Source organism: Rousettus aegyptiacus, unplaced genomic scaffold, assembly GCF_014176215.1.
Source record: "Rousettus aegyptiacus isolate mRouAeg1 unplaced genomic scaffold, mRouAeg1.p scaffold_m13_p_5, whole genome shotgun sequence".
Taxonomy (NCBI): domain Eukaryota; kingdom Metazoa; phylum Chordata; class Mammalia; order Chiroptera; family Pteropodidae; genus Rousettus; species Rousettus aegyptiacus.
This window is the reverse complement of record NW_023416308.1, coordinates 76,209,466-76,236,456: the sequence shown is the minus strand read 5'-3', so window position 1 is coordinate 76,236,456 and position 26,991 is coordinate 76,209,466. Positions and strand designations below refer to the sequence as shown.

At 36.7% G+C, this 26,991-nt stretch overlaps 1 protein-coding gene and 1 pseudogene across 7 annotated transcripts in view; both read right to left on the bottom strand.

The window, feature by feature from the left end:
- The window catches only part of FAM168A (family with sequence similarity 168 member A), a 156,957-nt gene that overhangs the window by 34,754 nt on the left and 95,212 nt on the right, over positions 1-26,991 (bottom strand). For all 7 annotated transcript variants that reach the window (XM_036221201.1, XM_036221202.1, XM_016161471.2 and 4 more), the window contains one exon: positions 19,271-19,358. In XM_036221201.1, the coding sequence (XP_036077094.1) occupies positions 19,271-19,340 (70 nt within the window). In that variant the 5' untranslated portion in view covers positions 19,341-19,358. The remainder of the gene's footprint in view (positions 1-19,270; positions 19,359-26,991) is intronic.
- On the bottom strand, positions 5,867-5,989 carry LOC118603575 (annotated as a pseudogene).

Sequence of the window (26,991 nt, the reverse complement as noted above, 5' to 3'; positions counted from 1 at the left end):
AAACAGGAAATTACTCTAGAGAATCAAAATGGTTAAAGATGGCTCAGTTAAAAAAAGAAGCTATTCTGTTCTCACTCAGTGTCCTAATTTAGGTCATGTTCATGTTATTGAAAAGCATCACACAGGCACTGAACTGCAGAGTTAGAAGAGGTATTAAAGGTGATTGAGTACAATTTGCCACTCAGCACAGAAATACTCTTTATAATGGCCCACACAGCTAGCCATGTGGCCTCTGCCAGCACACACTTCTAATGATGGTGTGCTCGGCATCTTTTTAAGCAGTCAAAGCTCCTGTTGGGGAGCTCTGTAGATTAAGAAATTCTTCATTCTGACCTAAAAACCTACCTTGTAAGGAATATAACCCTGGTCTTAGGTCTACCCTCACAGAACGTGTCTGTTCCCTGTGCTCTAGGACAACTCTCCAGATATATGAAGACATCACTTATTTTTCCTGAATTTGCTCTTGTCCAAAATCAACAGACCCAATTCCTTCAATCATTCTGACTGCCAGCCTTTCGCCAGACTTCAATTTACAAATCCCCTTCCCCTAAAACAATTCCATTTTCTTTCTGCATTGTTCACTCTTCTGCTAATGGTTTTAATTCTATTTTTTTTTTAAAAAATTCAATTGATAGACTCTGGTGATAGGTGGTCAGTGAAAGCCTTAAAGTGACTTAATCCAGATCTCTTCATCATTATCCATCAGCATAGTCAGCATCTAGCAAATGCTTACTCTGCCAAGCATAGTGCTAGGTTTTTTATATAGTAGCTTACAGTCAAATGGGGAAATAATTTAGGTTATTTAAGTTAATCGGTAAGCAGCATATATGATATTATAATCAAATAGTGTTGGGGTATTAGTGAAATACTGAAGAGGGAGTAAAGAACAGGTCTGGGAGAGGTATAGCTTCTTAGAAGAAATGTTTTAGTTAGCTTTGAACAATGAGTGGCAGGAGTTTTTCAAAGGTGTTTGGAGGTGAGGACAAAAAAATATATACTCATTTTATGCATGAAGGCATAACAATGTATGCCGTATTAGGGAAAATGGCCAACAGTTCAGTATGTGATATGACTTACTGTTGAATTGTACACTTGAAACTTACTGGATTTTGTTAACCGCTGTCGTAATAATAATAACAATGATGATGATGATGATGATGATGCTGTTATTGTTTTTGTGGTTATACATGAAAAACATAAAAAGAACAAAGGGAGAACTACAAAGATGTTTAGGAGACAGCCTATAAAACTTCATCCTGATAGCGAAATCTCATTTTTACTCCTGTAAGCTGAAAGGCTAAAAAGTAAAATGGAAATATTCTAACTGTAGGGCTTGTAAATTTTTTTCAACTTTCCTGAAGTTGAACAGGCAGAAGGAAGAAAGTAAATAAAGTGGACTCTTGAAGTTGTTAGTTCCAGAAAAAAAGCCTGAATCTAGATTCCTCTTACTAGCTGGGAGGCCTGGCTGCTGAGAACGCAATACTGGCAAGAATGTAGGTCAGCCCAGACTGGCAGTACTGTAGTGTTGGCTTTGACCTGCCCACCAGACTGGAATCTGAGGTGGCCTGTATGCAGGATTCAAAGTCCAGCCACCCTGCCTCTCACTAGTGAGCCCGAGGGAATTGTAAGGGTGTAAGTGGGACAGTTCTTCTTAGTTAGGGCAAGGCAACTTCCCCTGAGTTAACAGGAAAGGGAAGGGTGGACTATCTAGTCATCAATTATGTTCCAAGTTGTGTTGCTTTGTCAGGGAGAATGTACACATCCAGATAAAAGGCCAACAATCTGTGGGTCATTCACCTTGACTGAGCCCTAGAAGAGGAAGTCTTCTAAAATCAGAGCAGGCTTAATTTGGTATGTCTTCAGTATAAAAACAGTATCATCAACAACAACAAAAATAACGGGCTAATAATAAAATTGCTCTAGATATGCACGTAAAGCCAAGTGTGTGCTGTTCCTCAGGGGAAAAAATTCTTTTATAAATCTAAAAATATCTCCAAAGTTCCCTATCAGCCAGTACGGGAGAAATTTTAATGGAAAGCAGATGGCCCATTCTGTCTCAATCGCCACTCCAGGAGTATGCTGCTGCTGTCTTTTTTTTTTTGCTTCCAACATCTATAAGGCAGATGGAGGTACTCAGAACTTTATAGATTGTTTGGTAAATGATTTCTGCCCTCCCTGCATTTATCTTCCAAAAAGAAATAAAAGAGCAGGATGAAATTTTGCTAAATGATGATTTGGTCTGTGAATCTCTTTCCCTCCCACATCAATTCACTTTATTCTATTATTCTATTTAAAAGATGTGGTAAAGGGAAGAATCTTGCTCAGATTCAATATATGAGGATACTTAGTTTTCCATGTTAAGAAAAAAAACCAGATCCCCACCTCACACTTCTCCAATTTCAGAAAGACCGAAGATCTAAATAGTTTTTTTTTTAAATTAAAACTATTAGGAAAAAAATAGAAGAATATCAGTTTGATTTTGGGATTAGGAAGTATATCTTAATCTGAGACCAAGAGGAAAAACTACAAAGATTGATTAATTTAACTCATCAAAATTTAAATCTATATAAGATGCTATAAACAAAGTTAAAAAAAAAAGGCACAGAATGAGAAAAAATATTTGTAACACATTTAGCAAAGGACTTAATATCCAGAATAAAGAACTCATTAATCAACATAAAAATAAGCCAGGGGAATCTATTCATGCAATTCAACAAGAAATCACTCAAATGACTAGGAAGAAGGAGGAGAAAAGGAAAAGATGTTCAACTACACTAGTAATCAGCAAAATACAAGTAAATGAAAACAACATTTCATATCTATCAGACTGACAACAATTTTAAATTTATACACACGCAGAGTATATAAATGCTTGAGAAATTGGAATTTGAGTTGGGCCTTGGGGATGAGCAAGATTCTCAGACATAGATAAAAAGATTGCCATTTCCAAATAAAAAGAATAGTATAAGCAAGGTCAGACAGAAAAACGATTTGAGAAATGACCAGGCTGTTTTCAAAGTGGCTACACCAGCAGTATATGAGAGTTTCAATTTCTCTATATACTTCCCAACACTTGTTATTATCTGACTGTTTGATGATAGCTCTCCTAGGGGTGCAAAGTAGTATCTCCTTGTGGTTCCGATTTGCATTTCCCTCATGACTAATTATGTTGAACATCTTTACAAGTGTTTATCAGCCCTTGGTATATCTTCTTTGGAGAATTGTCTATTCATATTCTTTGCATATTTTTAATTGGATTATGTCTCTTTATTATTGGGTTGTAAAAGTTCTTGATACATTCTAGACACAAGTCCTTTATCAGACAGGTGATTTGCAAGTATTTTATTCCATTCTGTGGGTTGTCTTTTTACTTTCTTGAGGGTGTCCTTTGAAGCACAAAAGTTTTTAAGTTCAATTTATCTTTTTCCTTTGGCTGTTGTACTATATAGTTTCATATCTAAGAAACCCTTGACAAATCTAAGGTCTCAAAGATTTATCTCCAAGGTTTCTTGTAAGAGTTTTTATAGTTTTAGCTCTTACATGTAGGTCCATTTTTGAGTTAGTTTTTGCATACGTGTTCATTCTTTCATATGTGGATATCCAGTTGTCCCAAAACCTTTTGTTGAAAAGACTATTCTTTCCCCTATTGAATTGTTTTTGGTACACTTGTTGAAAATCATTGACTATAAATGTGAGGGTTTATTTTTGGATACTTAATTCTATTCTACTGACCCATATGTCTATCCTTATGCCAGAATCACATTGTCTTGATTACTGCAGCTTTCTAAAAAATTTTGGAATTCGGAAGCTCTCCAACTTCACTCTTTACCAAGATTATTTTGGTTAGCGTGGGTCCTTTGAATTTCCATGTGAATTTTAGGAACAGCTTGTCAAAATCTGCAAACAACCCAGCTGGAATAATGATAGGGACTGTGTCAACTATGTAGATCAACTTGGAAGTACTACCATCTTAAAAATATCAAGTCTTTCAATCCATTAACATGGGATGTTTTTCCATTTATTTAGATCTTTAATTTCAAAAACATTCTGTAGTTTTCAGAGTATAAATTTTATACTTTTGTTAAATTTATTCCCACATATTTTATTTGTTTTGATGCTACTGTAAATACGATTGTTCTCTTAATTTCATTTTTGGATTATTACGACTGTATAGAAATACACTTGATTTCTGTATATCAATCTTTTATCCTGCAACCTAGCTGAATTCATTTATTAGTTCTAATAGTTTGTGTGTGTGTGTGTGTGTGTGTGTGTGTGTGTGTGTGTGTGGATTCCTCAGAATTTTCTATATACGAGATCATGTCATCTGCAGATACAGATAGTTTTATTGTTTCCTTTCCAATCTGGATGACTTTTTATTTCTTTCTTTCTTTCTTTCTTTTTTTTTTTTTTTTTTGCCCAAATGCCCTGGTTTGAACCTCCAGTCCAGTGTTCAATATAAGTAGTGAGACTAGACAGCCTTGCCTTGTTCCCAATGTTAGGGGGAAAGCATTCAGACTTTTTCTATTAAGTACAATGATAGTCATGGGTTTCTCATAAATGTCCTTTACCAGGTTGAGGAAGTTCCCTTCTATTCCTAATTTGTTGGGATTTTTGTTTCTTTATGTCTTGAAAGGGTACTGGAGTTTGTTAAATGGTTTTTCTGTGTCTATTGAGATGATTATGTGGGTTTTCTCCTCTAATATTTTAATATGGTGTATTGCACTGATTGATTTTCCTATGCTGAATGGATCTCAAACCCTTGGGATAAATCCCATTTGGTCATAGTGTATAATATAATACTTTCTGTAAATTATCGGATTCATTTTGCTAGTATTTTGTTGAGGATTTTTGCATTTATATTTAAATGAGATATTGGTCTTTAGTTCTTGTGATGCTATTGTCTGGTTTTGGTACCAGGACAATATTAGTTTTATACAGTGAGTTAGAAAGTGTTCCCCTCTCTTCTATTTTTTGGAAGAGTTTGTGGAGGGCTAGTGTTAATTCTTTTTAAAATGTTTTAGAAATTATCTGAAATGAAACTGGTCTGGGCTTTTCTTTGTAGAAAGTTTTTTTATTAAATTATTAATTCTACTCGTTATGGGCTTATTCAGACTTCTGTTTCTTCATAAATCAGTGTTGGTAATTTGTGTCTTTCTACTAATTTGTCCATTTCACCTAGGTATCTAATCTGTTGTCATACAATTGTTCATAGCACTCCTATAATCCTTTTTATTTCTGTAAAGTCAGTGACAATGTCTCCTGTATCATTCCTGAGTTTAGTAATTTTCATTTGAGTCTTCTCTTTTTTGTTCTTGATAAGTCTAGATAAAAGTTTGTCAATTTTGTCAATCTTTCCAAAGAACAAACATTTGGTTTAATTTTTTCTATTTTTTAATTTCACTGATTTCTGCTCTAATCTTGATTTCCTTCCATTTACCTGCTTTAGGTTTAGTCTGCTCTTTTTTTTCCAAAGTATGTTAAGGTGAAAGTTTAGGTTGTTGAGTTAAAATCACTCTGCTTTTTTAATGTAGGTATATACAGCTGTAAATTTCCTTCTAATTATTACTTTAGCTATCTCCCACAAGTTTTGGTATATTGTGTTTCATTCATCTCTAAGTATTTTCTAATTTCCCTTGTGATTTCTTCTTTGATCCATTGGTTATTTAGGAGGGTATAATTTAGTTTTCACATAACTGTGAGTTTCTCAAATTTCTTTGTTACTGATTTCCTTCGTATTTTTTTTTCTTTAGGCAAGGCAACCCTTGGCCAACCTCACAGATTGCAAGGACCTTGTCAGCTTACAATCCCTTATTTATAATTTTTCATTCATTCATTCATTCATTCATTCATTCATTCATTCAGGTGTCCACAGCACCTGGTCTTCCTAGGTGGTCTCCCATCCAAGTACTAACCAGGCCCACCCAACCCTGCTTAGTGTCCAAGATCAGATGGGATCCGGTGAGTTCAGGGTGGCATGCCCGTAGACTCTGTTACTGATTTCTAATTTCATTCCATTGTGGTTGGAGAATATACTTTGTCTGAGTTTAATCCTTTAAATGTATTGAGAGAGTTGTTTTATGGCCCACTACATGGTCTATCCTGGAGAATGTTTCATGTGTACTTGAAGAATTATATTCTGTTGGTGTATCCTATAAATATGGTAGGTATAGTTGGTATACAGTTCTGTACAAGTCTTCCATTTCTTTGTTAATCTTTTACCTAGCTGTTCTAACCATTATTGAAAGTGAGATATTGAAGTCTCCAACTATTACTGTTGAATTGTCTTTTTTGCCCTTACTTTCTATCAGTTTCTGCTTCATGTATTTTGGGGCTTTCCTGTTGGGTGTATATGTTTATAACTATTATATGTTTATGATGGATTGGCCCTTTTCTCACTATAAAATGTCCCTCTTTATCTCCAGTAATATACTTTTTTATTTTAAAGTCTATTCTGTCTGATATTACTATTGCCACTATAGCTTTCTTAATGGTTGCTATTACATGATCTTTTGCTATCCTTTTACTTTCAACCTTTTTGTTACCTTTGAATCTAAAGTGTATCTCTTATATCTTGTTTGTTTTTATCCAGTATGACAGTATCTGTCTTTTGATTTGATACAAAGCAGATTTAATGAAGGCACTGGAATAGTCAGGCATGTTGAAATTGAGTAAAAATTTTTTTGTTTTAAAAAATTATTTTTTTCCATTACAGTTGACATTCAATATTATATTAGTTTCAGGTATATGTACGTCATATACAGGTCATTAGACATGTATATAACTTATGAAGTGATTCTCCCCAATAAGTCTAGTACCCACTTGACACTATACAGTTATTACAATATTACTGACTTTAGTTCCTATGCTGTATTTTACATCCCCAGTGACTATTCTGTAACTGCCAATTTGTACTTCTTAATCCCTTCACATTTTTTACCTAGTCCTCCAAACCTCACTCCAAGAAAGTGAGTAAATGTTGACAGTAAAGGAAAGGTATGATGACAGTTTGAGGAGGTAGGAGGAGCTGGAGGATTTGGGGAGGGAGGGGGGAATGGAGGAAAAACATTTTTTCCCCCTTAAAAGTGAAGAAAATGAGGGGAGACCTAAATGCATCTTAGTTTATGCTCAGGTTGTTCACACTCACTTTTACTCTTTTTATTATCATAAAGCCTACATCCTTACAACCTTTCTTAGCTAGCCCTTTCTCAGTGCTAAAAGTAGTTGTGGGCTGGAAGGCCAGAAATCCAATCTTTTCAGAACTGTGTATACATTAAATGTTAATACCTGAGTGACTGCCTTCAAAAGTGAGCTAAGTGCACAAGTGGTGGTCAATTCAATTAAATATTTACCTGAACACTTAATGTGTTCTAGGTGCTATGATAAATGGAAAATGAAAAGCAAAATGAATTTTAGCCTTTAATCTGGTTCTTTCTCCTTCCAGTCTCATCTGGCTTCTGGGTTACAGAGGCTGCTGCATTTGCAACTCCAAGTTAGCTATAAGAGAAAACTTTAGTAGAGAGTTATTTGTACTCAGGCCATGTACCTTACCCTACTGTTAATTCAAACAAGTAACATTGTTGTGGACATTGAGAGCAGGTCTCAAACTGTACAGTGTTACAGAAACACCAAGAGCTTCATTTACAGGAAGACCTAGATTCAAATCCCAGCTCTTTTACTTATCCTGTAACTCTGGGCAAATCACTTCAACTCTGAGTCTCAGTTTGTTTACATATATATAATTTTTAGAAACACAACCATGAATTTACTTGTTTGGTAAACATTTTTTGAGTATCTACTCTATGTCAAGACCAGTGTTCCTTTTTACTTCTCCTGTAGCGGTATGCGGGCTGGCTAGTGGGGTAAGCAGGGCAGTTCTGAACTTGCTTTGTAGAGAATCATCTAAACATTTCTACTAAGAGGCAGGAGGAGTTTCGTGTTCTGGTCCTCATAGTCCAGTGGGAAGAATAGGGGCTCTGAAGGCAGGCAAATGTGGATTCAAGTCAGCTGTACCACTTACTTAACATAAAATCTTAGGCAAGTCCCTTTATCTTAGACTCAAGAACACAGAGAGATCTTACACTGCAGGCTAGACAATTAAAGGAGGTAGCACGCAAAATACATAGTACAGAGAGGTAAGTACTTCAACATATGGTATTCCCCACCTTACCCCTTTTATTAAAAAGTTCCCTTTTGGAAATGGCTGTGTTTACCTGTGGATTTTCAGGCATTTAATGAAAAGCTTCTAGATCTTTAATCACATCCCTTTCCCTTTCTTTCACAATGGCATGGCTCCAGGTGATTAGGCCTATTGCCATTGGGCCAAGCACGAGCAGGACAAAAGCAAAAAGTTACTTAGTCAGCATGAATCAGTCACCATGCTTTGAATATAGGTAATTTTTGTGTACTGTTGTGTATATGTGTATTTATAATCTGTTATGCATTTTAAAACATTCTGTCTCTTTAAAAATTTATAAATAGAAGTGTCCCCACATTTTTTGCATTCTTATTTCTCATTCATTTTCAGTCTATTATTTTTGCTTTGTGCTATTGGTTAACGGTGAAGGTTAAAATAACCCAAATGTCATCATCTGAAACAAATCTGAAATAAATCTAAATGACCCAACAACTTATAATTCCTTAAATAAAGGTGTTATGGCATAGTAGATAGTATATAACCTCATTTTTGTTGAAAAATAATATGTATGTATGTGCATTTAAAAAGATCTAGGAAAAAAGATATACCAAAGTGTTAACAGCACTTATCTCTGGTTCAGGGGAATTATGGATGTTTTTCTTACATTATTTTCTGATTTTTTTAAAAAATGAATACACACCGTTTTGAAAATGAGTAAAAATAAAAGAAACCATAAAATGATCATATTACTGACACTTAGTAAATTCAGTTAATCTTCTAGTATCAGACATTTCACCTGTTTTAAGTATCTGCTACTCGTCCTCAGGTAGACACAGGACTAGAATCCAAATACCTAGATTTTTTAGTTATATGTAAAAATGTCTTAAAAACTCTTTTTGAGCTCTACAAATTTAAAGGGATGATATTAAAGATCTAGTCCACTGGTGAGGTCGTAAAGGAAGTAGGTATGACACACATACCAGGAGAGGGTTTTTAAATAAACCGAAATAGAGAACATGTCTTTGGTCAAAGACTCCCAGAAAATACGTCCATTTGAATACATTTTTTTGTTGTTGTTTAGAGATACTATTGGGATACTATCTGACCTGGGCAAGACTCTTTTAATCCTTATCAAATCCCAAATCTCTGTTTCTGTGTCTGAAAAATAGTAATAACAGCTACTAACATCTCCCATATTTTTACAGGCAAGAAAACTGAGGCTCTGAGAGGTTAAGTAATTTGTTCACAGTTATGTGAGTGACAGTCAAAGCTGAAATCAGATCTATCTGATGAAGAAGAATAAGGATAAGGGAATGGTGGATTCTATTTCTACGAGTTATTTTATTTTTTCCTCATAACACTAAGGAGGCATCAGTAGATATTTCTTTGTACAATGCAAATAATACTGTACATTCTATTGGACTGATTTAGAAGGTGCACTGAACTACTATTAACTCATGGCCACATCTTAACAGCTGAGTAATTAGATCAATCTCATCTTCTGAATTTTATTGCTTATTTTATTATGGCCTATAATCAGCTGAAATTACAATGGGACGTTCAAGAGTCTTACACAAAAGCAACACAATGAAGAGAAAGAATATTTCCTATCTCTGAGTAGCTGGATGATCCCAAGCAAGTTACTTAACTACTGTGCACCTCAGTTTCCAAATCTATAAAATGAGGATAGCATTATCTTGCCCTGTAATTACCAAGTTATACTAAGTTTAGAAATTCCAGTACTAATAAAAAGGGGGATTCCCCAGGGTCAGGAGAAAATTACCTGAGAAACATATGCTGGCCTTAGTACTCCCGAGAACTCAATGAAAGGCATAAGACATGCAACCTGTCCCCTAAGCCAGAGGAAGCCTGAGATAAGTCCAGAATCTTTCTTTTCCTTCACTCTGCAAATCCAACATCAAGTTCTAACTCATTCATTCATATTCCACAAATATTCAATGTCTACTGTATGCCAGACACTGTTCTCTCTAAAAACATCTTGAACATGTCTTCTCCACCCAAATCATCCCTAGTTTGGATTTCTTGACTGAACTATTTTAAAAACCTCCTAACGTATCTTCTAACCTCCATTTTTGCTCTCTCCAATACATCCTCCTCGCACATCCAGAGAGATCTTTCAAAAATGTCAATCTATCCATTATTCCTAGAACTCTCTGGTGGCCAAGGATAAAGTTCCAAACAAGTATCCAAACAAGGATAAAGGATAAAATTCCAAATTTCTTAGCATGGCATAAAGACCTTCCAAGTCTATCTCCTATTCATCTGTATGTCCTATTTCCTTTCTTGCCAATCCTGGCCTATCATTCTACATACACTTCACCAACACCAAATGCGCAGCTGTTCTAGCATACTACATTCGACTGTTCTGTCTCCATGTCACTGTTCAGGCTGTCCTCAATACTTGAGATTGTCTGTCCTTTGCCCCTCGCTTCATTTCCTTCCCCAAAAAGTCTTTGCCTTGACCTTCTTCTCTCCAGACCAGATCAGGGGTCCCTTCTGGCTACTCCCATAACTAGCTTTTCTTACTTGTATTTCTATTTTTCTCAAATATGCATGCCCCAGTTTGGTGGATCTAGTATCAGTGCAGTGATGAGCCCCTAACTGCAGTGCTCTTTGTCCTTATATGTCTCACTTGGGTTCCCACTGTCCAAACCTGTTCTTTTCAGTCTCCTTCTACCCTGAATCACCAAAACTGTGGCCGATGCCATGTGTCTGATCAAGACAGACTCAGCTTAACCACCATTTTCTGCTGACTCAACTCTTAGCACATAAAAAAAAAAAAAAAAAAAAGGAGCACAGACTTTAGATTTAGATACAGGCTCTAATCCCAGTTTTGCCATTTCAAAATCTGTGAATTCAAACAAGTTATTATTTTCACTCTCTGAACTTCAGCATCCTCTTATATAAAATGGAATAATAACTGCTTTGCAGAGTTGAGATGATAATAATGCTAATAATAAAAACAACATTGTTACTTATGATGCATTAAATATTATGCTAAGCACTTTACATTGATCTCACTTAATTTTTACAGCCCCCTCTTAAGGTAGGTTGTACTATTTATTCATCTTTATCTTACAGATGAAGAAACCAACTAGAAAAGTGAATTTATTTGCCCAAGCCATTGTGGTAGACCATGGGATGGCTACCCCAATGTTTATTCCCAACCCTCTCTGCCCTTTTGACTCCTGAGGCTGGAAAAGCTAATTACTCAATTTTCAAGCCTTCTTAGTACTTAGGAGTAGCCAGGTGGCCCGTTCTGACCAATGAGACATACAGGGAAGTCTCCGGGGAGAATGTGGGAAATTTTACTTTCCTAGTAAAAGCACAAACATTACTCATGTTCCCCTACACTCCCTTTTTCCTATCTTGATCACGGACAGGATGCCTACAGCTCCAGCAGCCATCTTAGATCAACGAGGAAAACCCAAGGGGATACTGGTCTTGAAGTCATTGACCTAATAAATCAATGCCACTGGCCACTGATCTCCAGACTTCTTTTTATGTGAGAAAAATACACCTCCTATTTGTTTAAATTACCACTAGTCCAGTCTTCGAGAAGCATCTTCAGGCATTTTATAAGTGATATGGAATAATCAAATGATGCATCTAAGATTCAAAACTAAGCAGTCTTAACCACTAAGCTATATGAGAAACACTTAGCACTAGATTTATTAGGAAATGGGTACTTGAATGATAAAAAAATAATAATAATAATAATAATAATAAAAACACTCAACTTTCCTCCTTGAAGCTCCAAGCTCCTCTAGAAACGCAAGACTGTCAGTAACCTAAATCACAACAGAGCTGCTCTGGAACAAGCCACCCTGCTTTTAGATTCTGTACCCAGTCTTCTTCTCTGCATTTCTGAATTAGGTTCTCCCAGCTCAGGGTCTATCCTACGGAGGGAAGAGGAAAGGAAGGTCTAGAGTCAGGTCTGGTTGCTCACCTCTACCTAACCCATAGTACCACAAAGACTCCCAGGCCTCCTGCCATGCAGACTTAAGGCCAAAAGAGTTCAAGGAATTCAGCATAAACTTAAAATTGTGATAGCACCTGTGGTGACAGTATAGGCCCAAGCTTCTCTCTAGCAGCCAGAGACATTTGGAGGTAACGTGAAGTATATGGTTTTGTAGCTTAAACAAGACCAAGGACTATTGATTTTTCTGCCTCTTTTCCTGCTGAGTAGTAAGAGCAAAAATCTGACTTAGAACCTTAAGTTCAAGTACCTCTCCAACCAGCTGAGCAATTTTCAAGTCATCACACTTTTGATCTCACCCAATATATGAGTCCTTTAAAGCCAATTTTTGGGCCAATTATTTAGTTTTCCTATGATATACAAGGAAAAAGACAGGACTGTTGGCCATCTGCTTGAAAACTGTAGCTTCTATTTCTCGGGTTTAGAGCTGTCTGCTCACAGACCTCCCAGTCGGTCTGGGATGGGCCAGCAGCTGCCTGTCATAGGTGATACATGTGTCATACTGGACACATGACCTCTGTTTCTAAAGCTGTTTGAAATTCAAAAGGTATTTCCCATAGGAATTATGACATTCACAATGGCAAGATTTCTAGACAAGATCACAGAATTGGGAGAGAAGAGAAAGCCTATTTACTGAACATTTGCTAAGTGGGAGATAGAAGCATCAGAATCATCTAGCATGCTTCTGAAAACATAGATTGCTGGAACCACCTCCAGAGTTTCTGATTCAGTGGGTCTGAGGTTGGACCCAAGAATCTGCATTTCTAACAAATGCAGATTCTTGGGTCCAATTAAGAAGCTGGGGACTAAGAAGCCACAGCTGTAAGGTATAAATCAATCAGTCACCAGGACTTTGGAAACCCATAATTGGCCACCTTCAGATGTTGGAAAAGTCTCTTCAACCCTAAAAAAAGATTCACAATATCATGATATCCATCTTACTGGCAGCCTTTTAAAAAAAAAAAAATTAAAAAACAAAAAGCAAAAAAAAAAACTTCCTCAACACCACTCCCAACACACATACACAGAAACCCCTAAAAGCCAACAGTGGCAGATTTATACAGGTTTCTCTTTAACTAGGGACATTCCAAATGCTTCAGCATACTGGGCAATGCCTGTGGGTTTTCAAAAGAGAAATTCTCCTAGAAGCTCTAGATAATACATTCTGAAAGAAAAAACAAGTCTGCAACGGAGGTTCACCAATCTCCATAACTGATCACAGACTACTTAACACCTTAGCTGCTACTAAGAAGAAAAAAAAAAAAACTTTAAAAGATGATTCTCAAGCTTTGTCTATAACATATCTGTACTCAAGATAGTGATGATGATGACTGAATGGGTACAAGGATGGAGAAGACAGAGTGTGTGAAAATGTATACTAGGGGGATAGGGAAGCAAACAAAAACTAGGTCGTTCTGAGATACCCTTCATGGAAGTTTAAGAACTGTTGGTAGGTTACAGGTGAATTGAGATACTGATTCCTTAAGGTCTTAGGATGTCTGGGAAGGAAGTGGGGCACAAGAGCTCCATGGGAAGCCTCTGTTTATCCAGAGTTCTCTACAATATCATTCATTATTTTCTGTGTGGAAGCATTGGCTTACAGCTAACTATGAATCACTGCTTAAGAGAACGAAAACATTTATTCCAAATTCTGAGGTCGATCTGCCTCAGGGGTCTGAGGTTAATGACCTCTGAAAAGGCTTCAGTATTAGGGGCTTAATCATTTAGCCACTTATTCAGACAATCAAGATTCATGGAGAGTTTACTCTGCGTTAGGCATTTGTTAAGCACTGAGTACACTGAGATTGCCTGTAAGAGCAATGAGTGTTACAGAAATATAAATAATTATAAGGCAGCAAATAATACAGACCACATGTAGCTCAGTGGTTAAGAGCATGGAAAATCCAAATTTAGGCTTGATTCTGACTCCATTACTTTCTGGTTCTGGGACAGGAACGAGTCTTTCCATCTTTCTTGACTTGTGTCTACATCTATTAATACTTAGATAATAAGGATTAAGTAAAATAATGATGAAGTTTCTCAAACTGGGTATAGGAACCACTGAGGGTTCTCCACAATACAAGTACATGAAAACTGAATAAACATGGTGTGCCTTCTTGGGATGTTAATAATATTTACCAGATGATAAATAATTTTAAAGTATTTGTTTTACAGACTACAACTATGACTATATAAAGGTGACTTTAAGGCAAAATTCATATGACTTCTGAATATAAGACATAAACTTCAAATAAATTTAAACTTTTAATCTTAGAGTACTTGCTCTGGGCTATTCCCTCATCAACCCAGGGATGAATTTGTTCTCCTGGTACACTTGCATAACAAAGTTTCCAAAACACTGTGCATAGCCTATAATGCAGGCTCAACAAATAACAACCATTATTGTTAGTAACAGATAGCTGTTATTGTTAACCCATCTACAGGAGAAGCAAAGTTTTTATTGTATGGGCATAAGAGGGTGTCCTCTCTACCCAGGCATCCTTTCTTTCTAAGCTCTGGACTTCAATTTCTGCCCTCAGACGCTATGATTACTCGGGAAGTAGAACTCCAGGAAGCAGGCTAATTCTGCCCCCAAATGCCAGGGAGTTGTCTTCAAAATACACAAAAAAGAACTTTTTGGCCTTAGTAAAGTTGCTAATCTTACCAACCTCTTGGTTTCCCCTGGGGCCTCAGCTTGTCCAAGCAATTAACCTTCCAGATAAGAATAGTCAGTCCAATCACAGACCTACTCCTGAGTAGCTTTACCTCATTTAAAAGGCTCTTAGAGATCAATTACCTCCTTAAAGTCTCATATACATAAGTGATAGATTTGGGTAGGTGTTATTTTTCCTACTTCATAGAGGAGAAAACTGAGGCTCCTGGAAGTAAAGTAATTTTAGTTATAGGCAGCGCCAGAAGTCAAAACTCAGGTATTCTGACTTCAATGGGCAGAGGGTCTCTCCCCACCACATTAAGCAACAGAAATCATTCAAATGAGATATTTGCAGCATAGCCAAAAGTTTTTCAAATCTTTTGTCAAAATATCACTAATATTCAACTGTATTCAGGGCCACTAAATTATATCTCTATTGACTGTAAATCATAAGTAACTGATAGAAAACTAAATTAAATTCCCTGAGCATATTTACCAAGAAAAGGGAACACACTCATTGGTGGCGGCTGTGCTATACCTGGCCTTTCAAAGCTTTGTGAAAAGGCTTTCATGGTTTCCTATTCATTTTGCCCAAGAATGTCAGGAGCTCTGGGGCAAGAAGCCCTGTACTGACAAGAAGTACTGAAATCGTAGTAGAAAAGAGTTCTGAGCAAGGGTATTGAGCTCATTTCATCTTTCCTGTTTCTGAACCCTTCATTAATGCTAGGGATTCCAAGAATGGACACAGAAAATTGTATTTAAGAGGCAAAAGAAGACTGTATTCAAGAAGATTAAAGGAATGAGTTAGTCTGTTGTTTTATTTCGAAAGATATCTAACACAAATTTATAGATTAATGTCCAGAATGTTAAGGAGCTGGAAGGGAAAGTGAAGGCAAGGGGGCATCTTGTTCCCTGGCATATGTTTACTTTAGTTCAAATAAACTTATAAAAATGATAGAGAGAGGGAGAGAAGAAGAGAGGGAGGGAGAGGGAGGAAGAAGGAGGGAGGGAGGGGGGAGAGAGGGAGAGAGAGAGACACACACACAGAGAGACAGAGAGACAAAGAGAGAGAGACAGAGAGAGAGAGAGAGAGAGAGACAGAGAGAGCGCATGCAGGATTTATCCACTATCTTACAGTCATTAGTAGCAGAACAGATGTGGAACTCCACCTCATGCTTCAAGACCTAGTTCCATGCTTGGCTTCTCAGAAGCCTTTCCTAACACCAACCTCTGACAGAGTTGTGGCCTCTCTCCTAAATCCACCATGTTTCCAAAACAATTTGTACATCTATTTATTAGTTTACGCTCTTGGAATACAGTGGTACATCCCTCTGAGACAGCATTGATCTCAGTGTACTATAATTATTTCCTTACATGTTGGTGTCTTGCCCGTTCTTACAGATCTGTGCTGATTAAGGTGGGGAGTCCAGAGAGGGGCTGCTGGCTCCTCAAAGGTGAGGGTGTCTAGTCCCGGAAACTTGAAAAGACAACCCTCTTCCCTAGCTTATCACTAGGAGCTGTGAAAGGAGCACATATTTTAAGATAGATCAGCTTCTATAACAGAAAGCATATACACTTCAAAATCCTAAGACTCAACTTCAAATCTTTTCTCATCCTTTAAAAGCTATACTATATGCTGACCAAGTCATACAATCTGAATTACACTACCAGTTTAACTGTAAAGGAAGGGTACTATAGAGTTTGTGATTAATAAGATTATAATTAATATATAATATATATTTATATATATTATAATATATATATTATATATATATATAATATATATAAAGTGCCTAGCATGTGCTTGCCAAATGGTAATTGATACATAACCATTATTGTTACTAACAACAAATGTTTACTCTAATGCATTGTATTTGGCATTGGTCTAAAAATTATTTCACTTGGATCTTCTATTTCCAGCAATGCAGAGGAAAAGATAACCTGAAGATCTCCTACTGCACACGTCTAGAAAAGGTGGATAAAGTGTAACAAATATTTTATGTTATATAACAAACATAGGCAGAGTTGAGATTTTGAGAGAGAAAAAGAAACCTCCAGGGGTCAAAAATCGAGAGCAAACTAAAAGTCAGGAACTCTCATAGTGAGCTGATGTTGAACTGCTCTGGGAAGGGTTTTTTCGTTATGAGCAATCAAAGGGCTTGCTTTTTAAAACTATTCAGGGTGGGAGAGGAGGCTTTGGGCCTTGGAGAGGCCATGAGCTATATGTAACTCAAATTCCCCTGCATAAAGCTGGGACCTTGGAGGAATTATACTGTCAGTTTAAAAAATAAAAATAAACTGACTCAAAAGAACAGAGAGACAACAGGAAGCTTATGTTAAATAAGAAAGATCCTCTAAGAATTTGAAACCTTGGCCTGTGTTAAAACCAAATTTATTCTACTTGTGTGGAGTTTATACTACCTGTGTAACCCGAGAATCTAGGATTTTTAAGAGAAATTAACAAGATATAATTCCAGGTAGATAATATTCCTTGGTGATTAGTACAGAGACAATCCTCCCTCTCTCCCCCCAGAGGAGTACTAATTATCTCATTTAATTCTCACCACTACCTTATGAAACAGATATCTGAGTTTATAAAAGAAAAATTAAATTTGTGGAGGTTAAGCAATTCATCCAAAGTCACCTAGCTATATTATCTGACAGCTGGGATTTGAACCTGATTGTTGTTCACTCAATCAAGAAACATTTACCAAGTTCTACTATGTGCCATGCAGAGACAAGCTCTGTTTCCTTTCCAATATATCACACAGCCTAACCTTCTTTGTGCAAATTAATAGATAAATGCAACTGTTTTTCTTCTTTCTTAACAACTCAATAAGAATGAAGGAAGCCAGGATCAAAGGAAATCCAAAGGATTCCCCTAGGCTCTGTTTGCCAAAGCAGCTCAGTCTTCTCCAGTAAAGGAACTTTTAGGTTGTAGAACACTAAACTGGGAAGGGAAATTGCAACAAGCTCACTGAACTAGTGAGGTACAAGGTTCTGACCAATGGGTTCTGGTTACTGGAATTAATTTTATTAGAATAACCATATAATAGAAGTTCAAACAGAAAATACCCACTATTTCAGATAAATTGGGATAATAAAGCTGTTGTGATAAACACAAACATAAGAAACTGAAAGTTAGTGATGACAGCTATAGTTACATCAGGCTTAACCTCCAATATATTTCTGAATGTTGTTACTTAGGAGCACTTAGAATCTTGGTTTACAAACAAGTAGCAGCAAATGTTAGCAGTTTTTTTGGTTTTTTTTTTTTTTTTTTTGATTAACATGCATAACTTAGAAGCCTAAGTTAACAAAACACAGTGATCACCTTATATGTATGTGTTTTATAAAAATAGTTCTAAATATTTTTTTAATCAAATCAAATGTTTGAGGAATTTCTGAAGCACCCCCTAAGTGTTCTTACAGAACAAGTTTGGAACAATCAGACAAAAAGTTCTCTAAGACTCTTGCCACCAAGACTATCATTAATCTACTTTTTGAGCTCATTCCACACTTTTCCTTTTATACTCTTGATTCTAGCTAATCTCAAGTATCGACTATACCCTGACCATATCTTCTTACCTCTATGTGTTTGTTCATTCATACTGTTACTTCACCTTGGATTTAAAGTCATCATATTTTTGAAGGCTTGTCATATGCTAAGTATTATGCAATCAACTTACATATATTTATTTTCTCATTCACTTCCATTACCATACACCCTGCCCATCTTTATTTATTTGTAAATAATAACAATCATTACTAAGCATTACTTTGTGCCAGATATTATATGCTGAGGGCCTTACACTAGCTCATTTTAATCTTTATAGTAGCCCTATGAAATAGAGCAATACTACTGCTCTCATTTTATGGTGAGAACACTGAGACTCTGAAAGTTAAAAAACTTACCTAAGGCCAAGTAAGGGAGAGGATGCTTCTTAGAAAAGTTCTATCTGAGATCAGAGTTGAATTCTTAATTAAGTAGTCAGGGACAATGGCATTTTAGACAGATGGACAACATACACAAAGACCGAGGTAGGAAACAGTTCAGTATGCAGTTCAGGGGGGAAAACAATCAGCTTTCAGAATTAGCAAACCGGTGTTCAAAACTTTTAGTTTTGTGGCTTCTTACAATGACTGTGGTTTTCTCCCCTGTGACATGGTGATAAGCTGCACCATGTAGAAATGTTTTAAGATTAAAGCGCCCAGCTTAGGCCCAGGCCCACGGTAGGTACTCAATAAATAAATATTACCTCCCTTCCTTTCTCCTAGTCGACAATGCAACAATTCTTAGTCTTAATAATTAATTGCCATTTCCAGCTCCACTGGACCCCTGAGCTGCCTCCCTTCTACAAGTTCCCAAGCTTTACCAATGTATTTGGAGGTACAGTATATCAAAAGTCAGTCAGCATGTGATTTGATAACACCCTTAACCACCATTTTTCAAAATGACAACTATTCTCACACAACTCACCTGTGTAGGCCATGTTCTTAGGGTTGCCATAAGGAGCCCCAGGCTGCACGGGGCTATAAACAGGGTTCATTGTGGAAGACTAAGGATCCTACAGAGAAACAAACAAAAAAACAGCATTGTTACTGATTGTTCATTCTCCCTGACATGAGCTTCCCCTCTATAATCTTCAGTTTACATTCATAGAGAAACAACATGGTATAACAGAAAGAAGACTAAACAAAAAGCCATTTGCTTGTACTTGGCCCTAAGCTAGACACTTTTCCCATTATGCAGATGGAGATACTGGGAAGCAGAGAGGTGATACAACTTGCCTAATGTCAATCCAGGCCTTTGTCTCAGTTCACTACTAGTTCCACTATCCCACAGATCACTCTGTCACTAGTATACTGTATGGCACTGGCCAAATCACTTCCCCTCTCTGGACTTCAATGACCTGATGCAAAATCAATTAGTTTAGGCTCTTCAAGGATTAATTTAGGCTCTCCTAAATTAATTTCGAAAAATGCCAGTTCAGGAACTCAGAAAGGATACACTTCTACTGTTCACCAGGGAGCCCGGGTGCCTGATGATGATGAGCACAGAGACTGATGGAAGAGTAGCAAGTGCCTCACCCACTCTGTACCTGCAGAGGACAAGATATCAGTTCCTAACAGCTTTGAAAAAAAGTGGAAATTTATTGTCATTGATCATTTTAAATTAAACAAAGAAACAGCCAAGCTCTCTTTCAAAATTTATTCAAGGGAAAGAAACAACTTGGAAATTTTTGTGCAATAAGTATCACCTGCACAAGTGCTCTGTTGATTATCTTAATGAAGCACATTCTCCGTTCTGATTAATGGAAAATCTGTCATTAAGCTCTATTAACCAGCCAATTTGTCCCACCTTGTTTAGAGAACCATCTCTGACAAATAGGCCAACACATGTTTGAAAACGTGTCTCCAAATATATTATTTACACTTCATAAAAATCAAATAATTCTCTCCTAACTAGGCTCACATGATAGATAGGCAATTTTTTAGGTCATTAACTTTTCCTATAGCACCTCAGGATAGGAAAGAAGTCAAATGTGGAAGACAAACAATCAACAGTTGGCTTTATGACAACTGCTCTGCGATTAGTCTGACCAGGGTTCTGGAATGAGAGGTGGAGAAAAGATTGGTTCCCAAGGAGAGGAAGCTGAGGGAGTCAAACAGGCAAAAAAGAAAATGTCACACTGGTCAATTTCAGAGGATAGGAATTCCTGAAATATACTCAATTATGTAGCTCTGCAAACCACCCCAGGCAACTACCAACAGCTGACAAACTGACACTAGAACAATTTGAGGATGAAAGTTACAGAACATATATTTCAGCACAACTTAAGGAAAAAATATTTTTTACGGCCAGAGTTATCCAAGAATACAGTCAAATAACACACTCTAAGTATAAGCACTCTCCTGATAGGGTACTGAGAGAATTAAGAGAGATCATAGATGTTAAAATACACTGCAAACCGTAAAGTGTCATGCAGATATAAATGAAGATGGTGATGATGTGACAACAGCAACACAGAAGACTACTTGTACACTTTCCCTACCTTAGATCTCTCTTCTATCCAACCAGTTCTCTTCTAAATAAGCCTCAGTAAGGAAGACTGTTAAAGTGCTAAGCAGAAGAATTGGCCCTGTAAACATCTGAGCATTCTCCTACTGAGAAGGCACTCTATTTTGCAGGTTGGACAAAGTATGAAAATGCTTTTAATAACCAAAGAAACTCATCAGCTTTGAAACTGGTCTCCTGCTGCTCCGAAATGAGGGCCACAGCCTCAGAGGGATATCATGCCTGGGCAGCACTCCAGAACAGCACCGATTCCAATCCCAAATAATGACTGACAAAAATGAGATCTGCCAGGGATTCAAAATTTGGAAGAATATGTTTGCAAGGAGACTAGGTTCCTGTCTTTCAAGGGAAGGTCAGCCTTTTACAAAGGAGCCATGCACTGTTAATAGTGTCAAGGGCTAGCTAAAAATGAATAGGAAGATCACAAGCTCTATCATTTGGCAGATTTAGGTTCAACTCCTGGAACTGTCAAATACCAAATGTGAAACCAGAGGTGAGTTCATTAACCTTTCAGAGCCTCAGTTTCCTTCAGCCTCAAAATGGAAAAGAATAACACACACTTTGTAGAATTGTTGTAAGGTATTTTCTTTTGTTTTTTCAAAGACAGGTTCATTGACTCCAAAAATCTCTTGTCTTTGTAGTTAATACCACCTCTCCCCACTCACTCCCCCTCACCCTTCCTCCCTGACTCCCAGCTCAGGGCAATCACTGATCTGTTTTCTGTTGTGGTTTTATGTACACACACATCAATTTTCATTTTACAGATGAAAAAAGTGAAGCTGAGAAAAGACAAATGAACAGTCCAAGGTCACAAAGCAAGTAAGGGACAGGGTCAAGACTAGCACCCTAAATGGATCAAAAACCTAAATGAAATATTTAAAAATATAAAACTCTTAGAAGGCATATAAACCTTTATGACCTTGGATTTGGCAATGGTTTCTTAATATAATACCAATAGCACAAATAACCAAAGAGAAAAATATAAACTGGATTCATCAAAACTAAAACCTTTTGTGCTTTAAAGGACACTATCAAGAAAGTGAAAAGACTTAAGGGGTTGGGAAATGAAGATTTTCCCAAAAGCTTTCATGAATTTAGAACATTCCAGCCAATATTTAAAAACATGTTAAGAGTGTCAAAAAAAAAAAAAAAAAAAAAAAAAGGAAGAAAAAACAGCCTGCAGAATGAGAGAAAACTTTTGCTATCATATATAGAAGAGATTTGTATTTAAAACATATAAAATCTCTTAGCTCAATAATAAAAAAGCCAATAATCCAATTTAAAAATGAGCAAAGAATCTGAACACAGATTTATTCAAAGTTATATAAATGGGCAATGAGCACATGAAAAGATGCAAATCCAAGTAACAACGAGATACCACTTCATATATACTAGGATGGCTATTATTAAAAAACAAACAAAAGTGTTGGTAAGGATGTGGAGAAACTGGAACCTTTATGGTACAGGCACTTTGCTTAAAGTCTGACTTCCTCAAATAGTTAAAGACCAAATGATCTAGCAATGCCACACCTAGGTATATACCAAAGAGAAATTAAAATGTATGTCCACACAAATGTTCATAGCAGCATTACTTATTATTCATAGTTGAAAGATAGAAACAACCCAAATGTTGAACTGATGAAGGGATAAATGAAATATGGTAGATCTACGATAGGGAGGAAGGAAGAGAATTAAAATGTTAATCAAGCTACATTCAGAGGCTGCAATAAGCTGATCAGCCCTGTAGCCAGGCCAGGAGGACACCTTCAGAAAGGAAGATTTCTAGGATCCTGACAACCCATTCCACATAGCTGTGAAGGGGAAACAGGACCCAAGAGTCATTCCCTATGGCTAAAACCAGGGGAACCTATGGTTTAAAGGCTAGGAACTGCCAGCAGGCTTTTTGCTCTATATATTCTAACCTTTTCAGGCTACACATTCTTCCCCTTCCTCACTGTATGTCCATAGCAAAGGAAATGAGAACTAAAGAATGATACATAAATTGAATTCCCTGAACATTCAGGGTCCCTCATAGTGCCTTTACTATGTCTCTCTCACTGTCCTGTCTCTATTGTCTGTCCCTCTCAGTGTCCCTCTTAGTCTGTGAGAGGAGACCACACTCTGCATGTGGAGTGTTACCCCTTTTCTAATAAACTTTCCTTTTGACTCTAACTTTGGTGTGTGCGTTGAATTCTTTCCACACTCTCCACCAAAGGACTCTCTTCTCTCGGTGTGGGGCCTGGTCTCCCCACACTTGGGGAAATGTGCCCTGTCCTGCATCAGATCCATACAATGAGAAGTTGGTAATAAAAAGGAATGAAGTATTGATACGTGCAACAACACTGATGAACTTTGAAAACATTATATTAAGTGAGAGAAGCCAGTCACAAAAGACTACATATTGTATAATTGCATTTGTGTGAAATGTCCAGAATAGGCAAATCTTGAGAGACAGAAAGTAGATAAGTGGTTGTCTAAATTAGTTCATGATAAATGAAACCCAGTAACTTTCAAATCTACATCTTTCTCAAAATAATTATAATACTCACCTACACATCCACACCCACACACACCTACTTCTTGAACATTTCTTCCTGATAACTCCATAAGCAATTCAAATTCACCATGTCCCAAAGTAAACTCAACATTTTCCCCCAAGCCCATTCTTCCATCCTGTATTCCCTGTCTCAGATTTAGACAACTCATCCACCTAGCACCTAAGCTGAAAACCTGGAAGTCTTCGTAAATTCATCCCACTCTTTCATACCCAATCAATCACTAAGTTCTGACATTACCTTTCTCATTGCTCTTGCTCTCTAGTTCAAGTTTCATCATCTTTTGTCTGAACTATAGTACAACAGTCCCAAGAGGTCTCTTACCCCCCATTTTAACCTGCTCTAAATCATTCTTGATAATTTTTGTTAAAATATAGATTGGATAACGGCATTACTCTCCTCAAAAGCCTAGGGAATAAAATCTAAACTTCTTCACATGGTATCCAAGATCCTCTATACTCTATCTAGAATGAGGCTTGGGGATCTATGTATTTATGTTCCCAAGGAGATTTTGATACCAAAACAGTCTGAAAACACTGCCTGAAACTTTCTTTCCCAAATGTCATTTGTCTCACATAAGCTTGATAGAGAATTAAGATACAGCAGTGAACAAGAATAACAAAAATTCCTGCTTACATTCTAGTTGGGGGGAGGGGAGACAAAATATTTTTAAAAAGTAAAATACATTATATATCGAATGGCAATAAATGCTAAAGAGAAATCCACTAAGGGTGGAAAGAATACAAAAGGTAAGGGTACAATATTAAATAAGATGGTTAGTGAAAGTGTCATTGAGTGACATCTAAGCGAAGACCTGAATAAATTGAAAGAGCAAGCCATGCAGGTCTCTGAGAGGAAACTGTCCAAGTAGAGAAAAAAGCAAATGCAAATGCCCTAAGTGAAAGCGTGTTAGAGATGTAGTACAAAGGCTAGTTTAGCTGTGAGTGAAAGAAAAGAGCAGCCAATGAGAACAGAGAAGTAATGAGGGCCAATTCATGCAGGGCCTTGTAGGACAGTATAAGGACTTTTGTTTTTTATTTTAAATGAGATAGGAAGCCACTGGAGTGTTTTGAGAAGAGTGACATGATTTGACCGCATAAAGTCTACTCTGACTGTTGAGCTGAGATTAGATAGCAGGGAGGCAAGAGAAGCAAGGAGATGAGCTAGATGCTACTGAAATAATCCAGATGAATGATAATGGTGGCTTGAAATATAGAGAAGCCTCCACTGATAGCTCTTGGGGAGAACAAGCAGTGGTAAGGCAGGCAATGGCATGACATATGAGAAAGAAAACAGAGGTTCTAAAGACTTCCTATCTGATGGAGCTTTCCGGCTTTCATTTTCAGACTCTTTTGCAAGTGGCCTGATGCTGCCTTCAAAAACACATGAACTCTTTCAAATCAACAGCAAAACCTAGGAGCATAAAATGACAAGAGGGAAAAAAAGCCCAGGGATTAAGGATGAACGTTTGGAAATATCATATGCACAACAGGTTGCAGTGTTAAAATTAGTGTTGTAACTTACAAACTACTTTAAAGTTTTCAAAGAATTTTACCATTTACAAAGTACTTACAGTTTACAATAAGATTTTAATCACTATGTCACTTGACCCTTTGAGGTAAGCAATGCAAAGGTTATCAATTTCATTTGACAAATAAATAAATTAAAGCTCAAAGGTTTAATGTATATTGGGATAGATATTGTAGGGAAAAGTGTCTCCCCAAAGGAGGTTATGGTCTAGCTGGAGAATCTTATAAGCTAAATAAAGGCAAAGAAGCCAAAAATACAAGAAGGTAGACCTTCTGAAATACCTAAACTACTTAGCAAACCCCCTCCCCAAAAAGGAAAAATAAATCGTAAACACACACACACACACACACACACACACACACACACACACACACACAATGCTCCACAGCCATTTCAGGCCTCTGAAAATTAACCAAAGGCATACATCAAATTGAGAAATGTTTATTTAAGAAAAATTACTGAACCACATTAAGAACAGTGAAAATCTGTGGAATTTTAGCCTGGGGCTGGCCCCTTTCCACCAACCCCCTGCTCCCTGGGGGTAATTCCATTAGCGCAGGCCACGTCAAGAGAATGAGTGCTGTCAGAGTGGGTTGATTTTAAGTTGAGCATAGAAGTCTGCACTGGATATTGCCCAGAGTCACTGTCAAAAAGGGACAATCTGGAGGACAACAGTAAATAAACCAGGAAGGCTACTAGTACAGCTAGCCTAAGGTCATAAATCTAGTTAGGGTAGGCAAGAGACCTGCAGATAAGCCAGAAATTTAAAAGGGAGTTCTGGGGAACAAAACAGTCATAGTAGTTCTTGATGAGACTTGGTGGTCACACTTGCTAAGGAGAAACTGGAGAGAGCCCTAGCTATCTACTAACCCTATATGAATGTAAGGCCTTGAAAATACTGAAAGTAAAAGCAGGAGCAGAATGGTAAATTGCCTGAACTTTGCATTCCCCAAAGGACCAATAGCCATCAGCAAAGGGTGGAAGTCAATTACTGGCTGACCACTAAGATGACATAAAAGTGATCGTTAGGAAGTCAAGTTTAAAAATTAAAACAATAATTTAAAAAATATGACCAGAATAAGCTAATTGCAGGTTAAATAAATAACAGATATGCATGGTTTAAAAAAAAAAAAAAAAAACCAGAGATGGCAGCAGTCATACATTGCAAAGGAGACAGACACTATAGAATACTCTAAGCAAGTCACTAAATAAACCAAAAAAAATCAGCAACACCTCACCCCCACTAGAAGTGGAAGAATCTGAACCAATTGTTGCTACAATATATTATTTAAAATATGAAGTTTTCAACCAAAAACATCATGGTATATGCAGAGAGAGAGAATAAGTGTGAGCCATTTAGCAGGGGTAAAAAAAGGAGAGTCTAGCCTAGCTATTGTGTTAAGGGGGCCTAGATGTTAGAATCAGTAGATAAATATTTCAAAACAGCTATTATAAATACTGTTAAAAATAACTGAAGGAAACTGTATTTAAATAATTAAATGAAAGTATGATGGCAATCACTCATCAAATAAAGAATATCAATAAAAATTATCAAAATAAATAACCAAACAAAAATTGTATTCTGAAATAAAACATCAAATTTTTATTTGATGATGTTGAGAGACTCAACAACAAATTTGAACTGGCAGAAGAATCAACAGATTTGAAGACAGATCAATATAGATAATGCAATCTAAAAAAAAAAAAAGAAGAAAAAAAAATGAAGAAAAATAAACAGAGTTAGAAACCTGTGAGCAAACCAACATATAATTAATGGAAGTTCCTGAAAGAAGAAAGAAAATGAATGGGAAGAAAAAAAATATTTAAAGACATATTTGATTTTAAAAACAAACATTAAACCACATATCTAAGATAGATAATGAACTCCAAGTTGGCTAAACACAAAAAGATCCATATCTATACACATCATAGTAAAAACTGTTGAAAGTCAAAGAGAAATTTTCAAAAGTGATGAGAAAACAACTTATCAGATGAAAGGGATAACAATAAGATTTAGATTAATAGCTCACTTTCTCA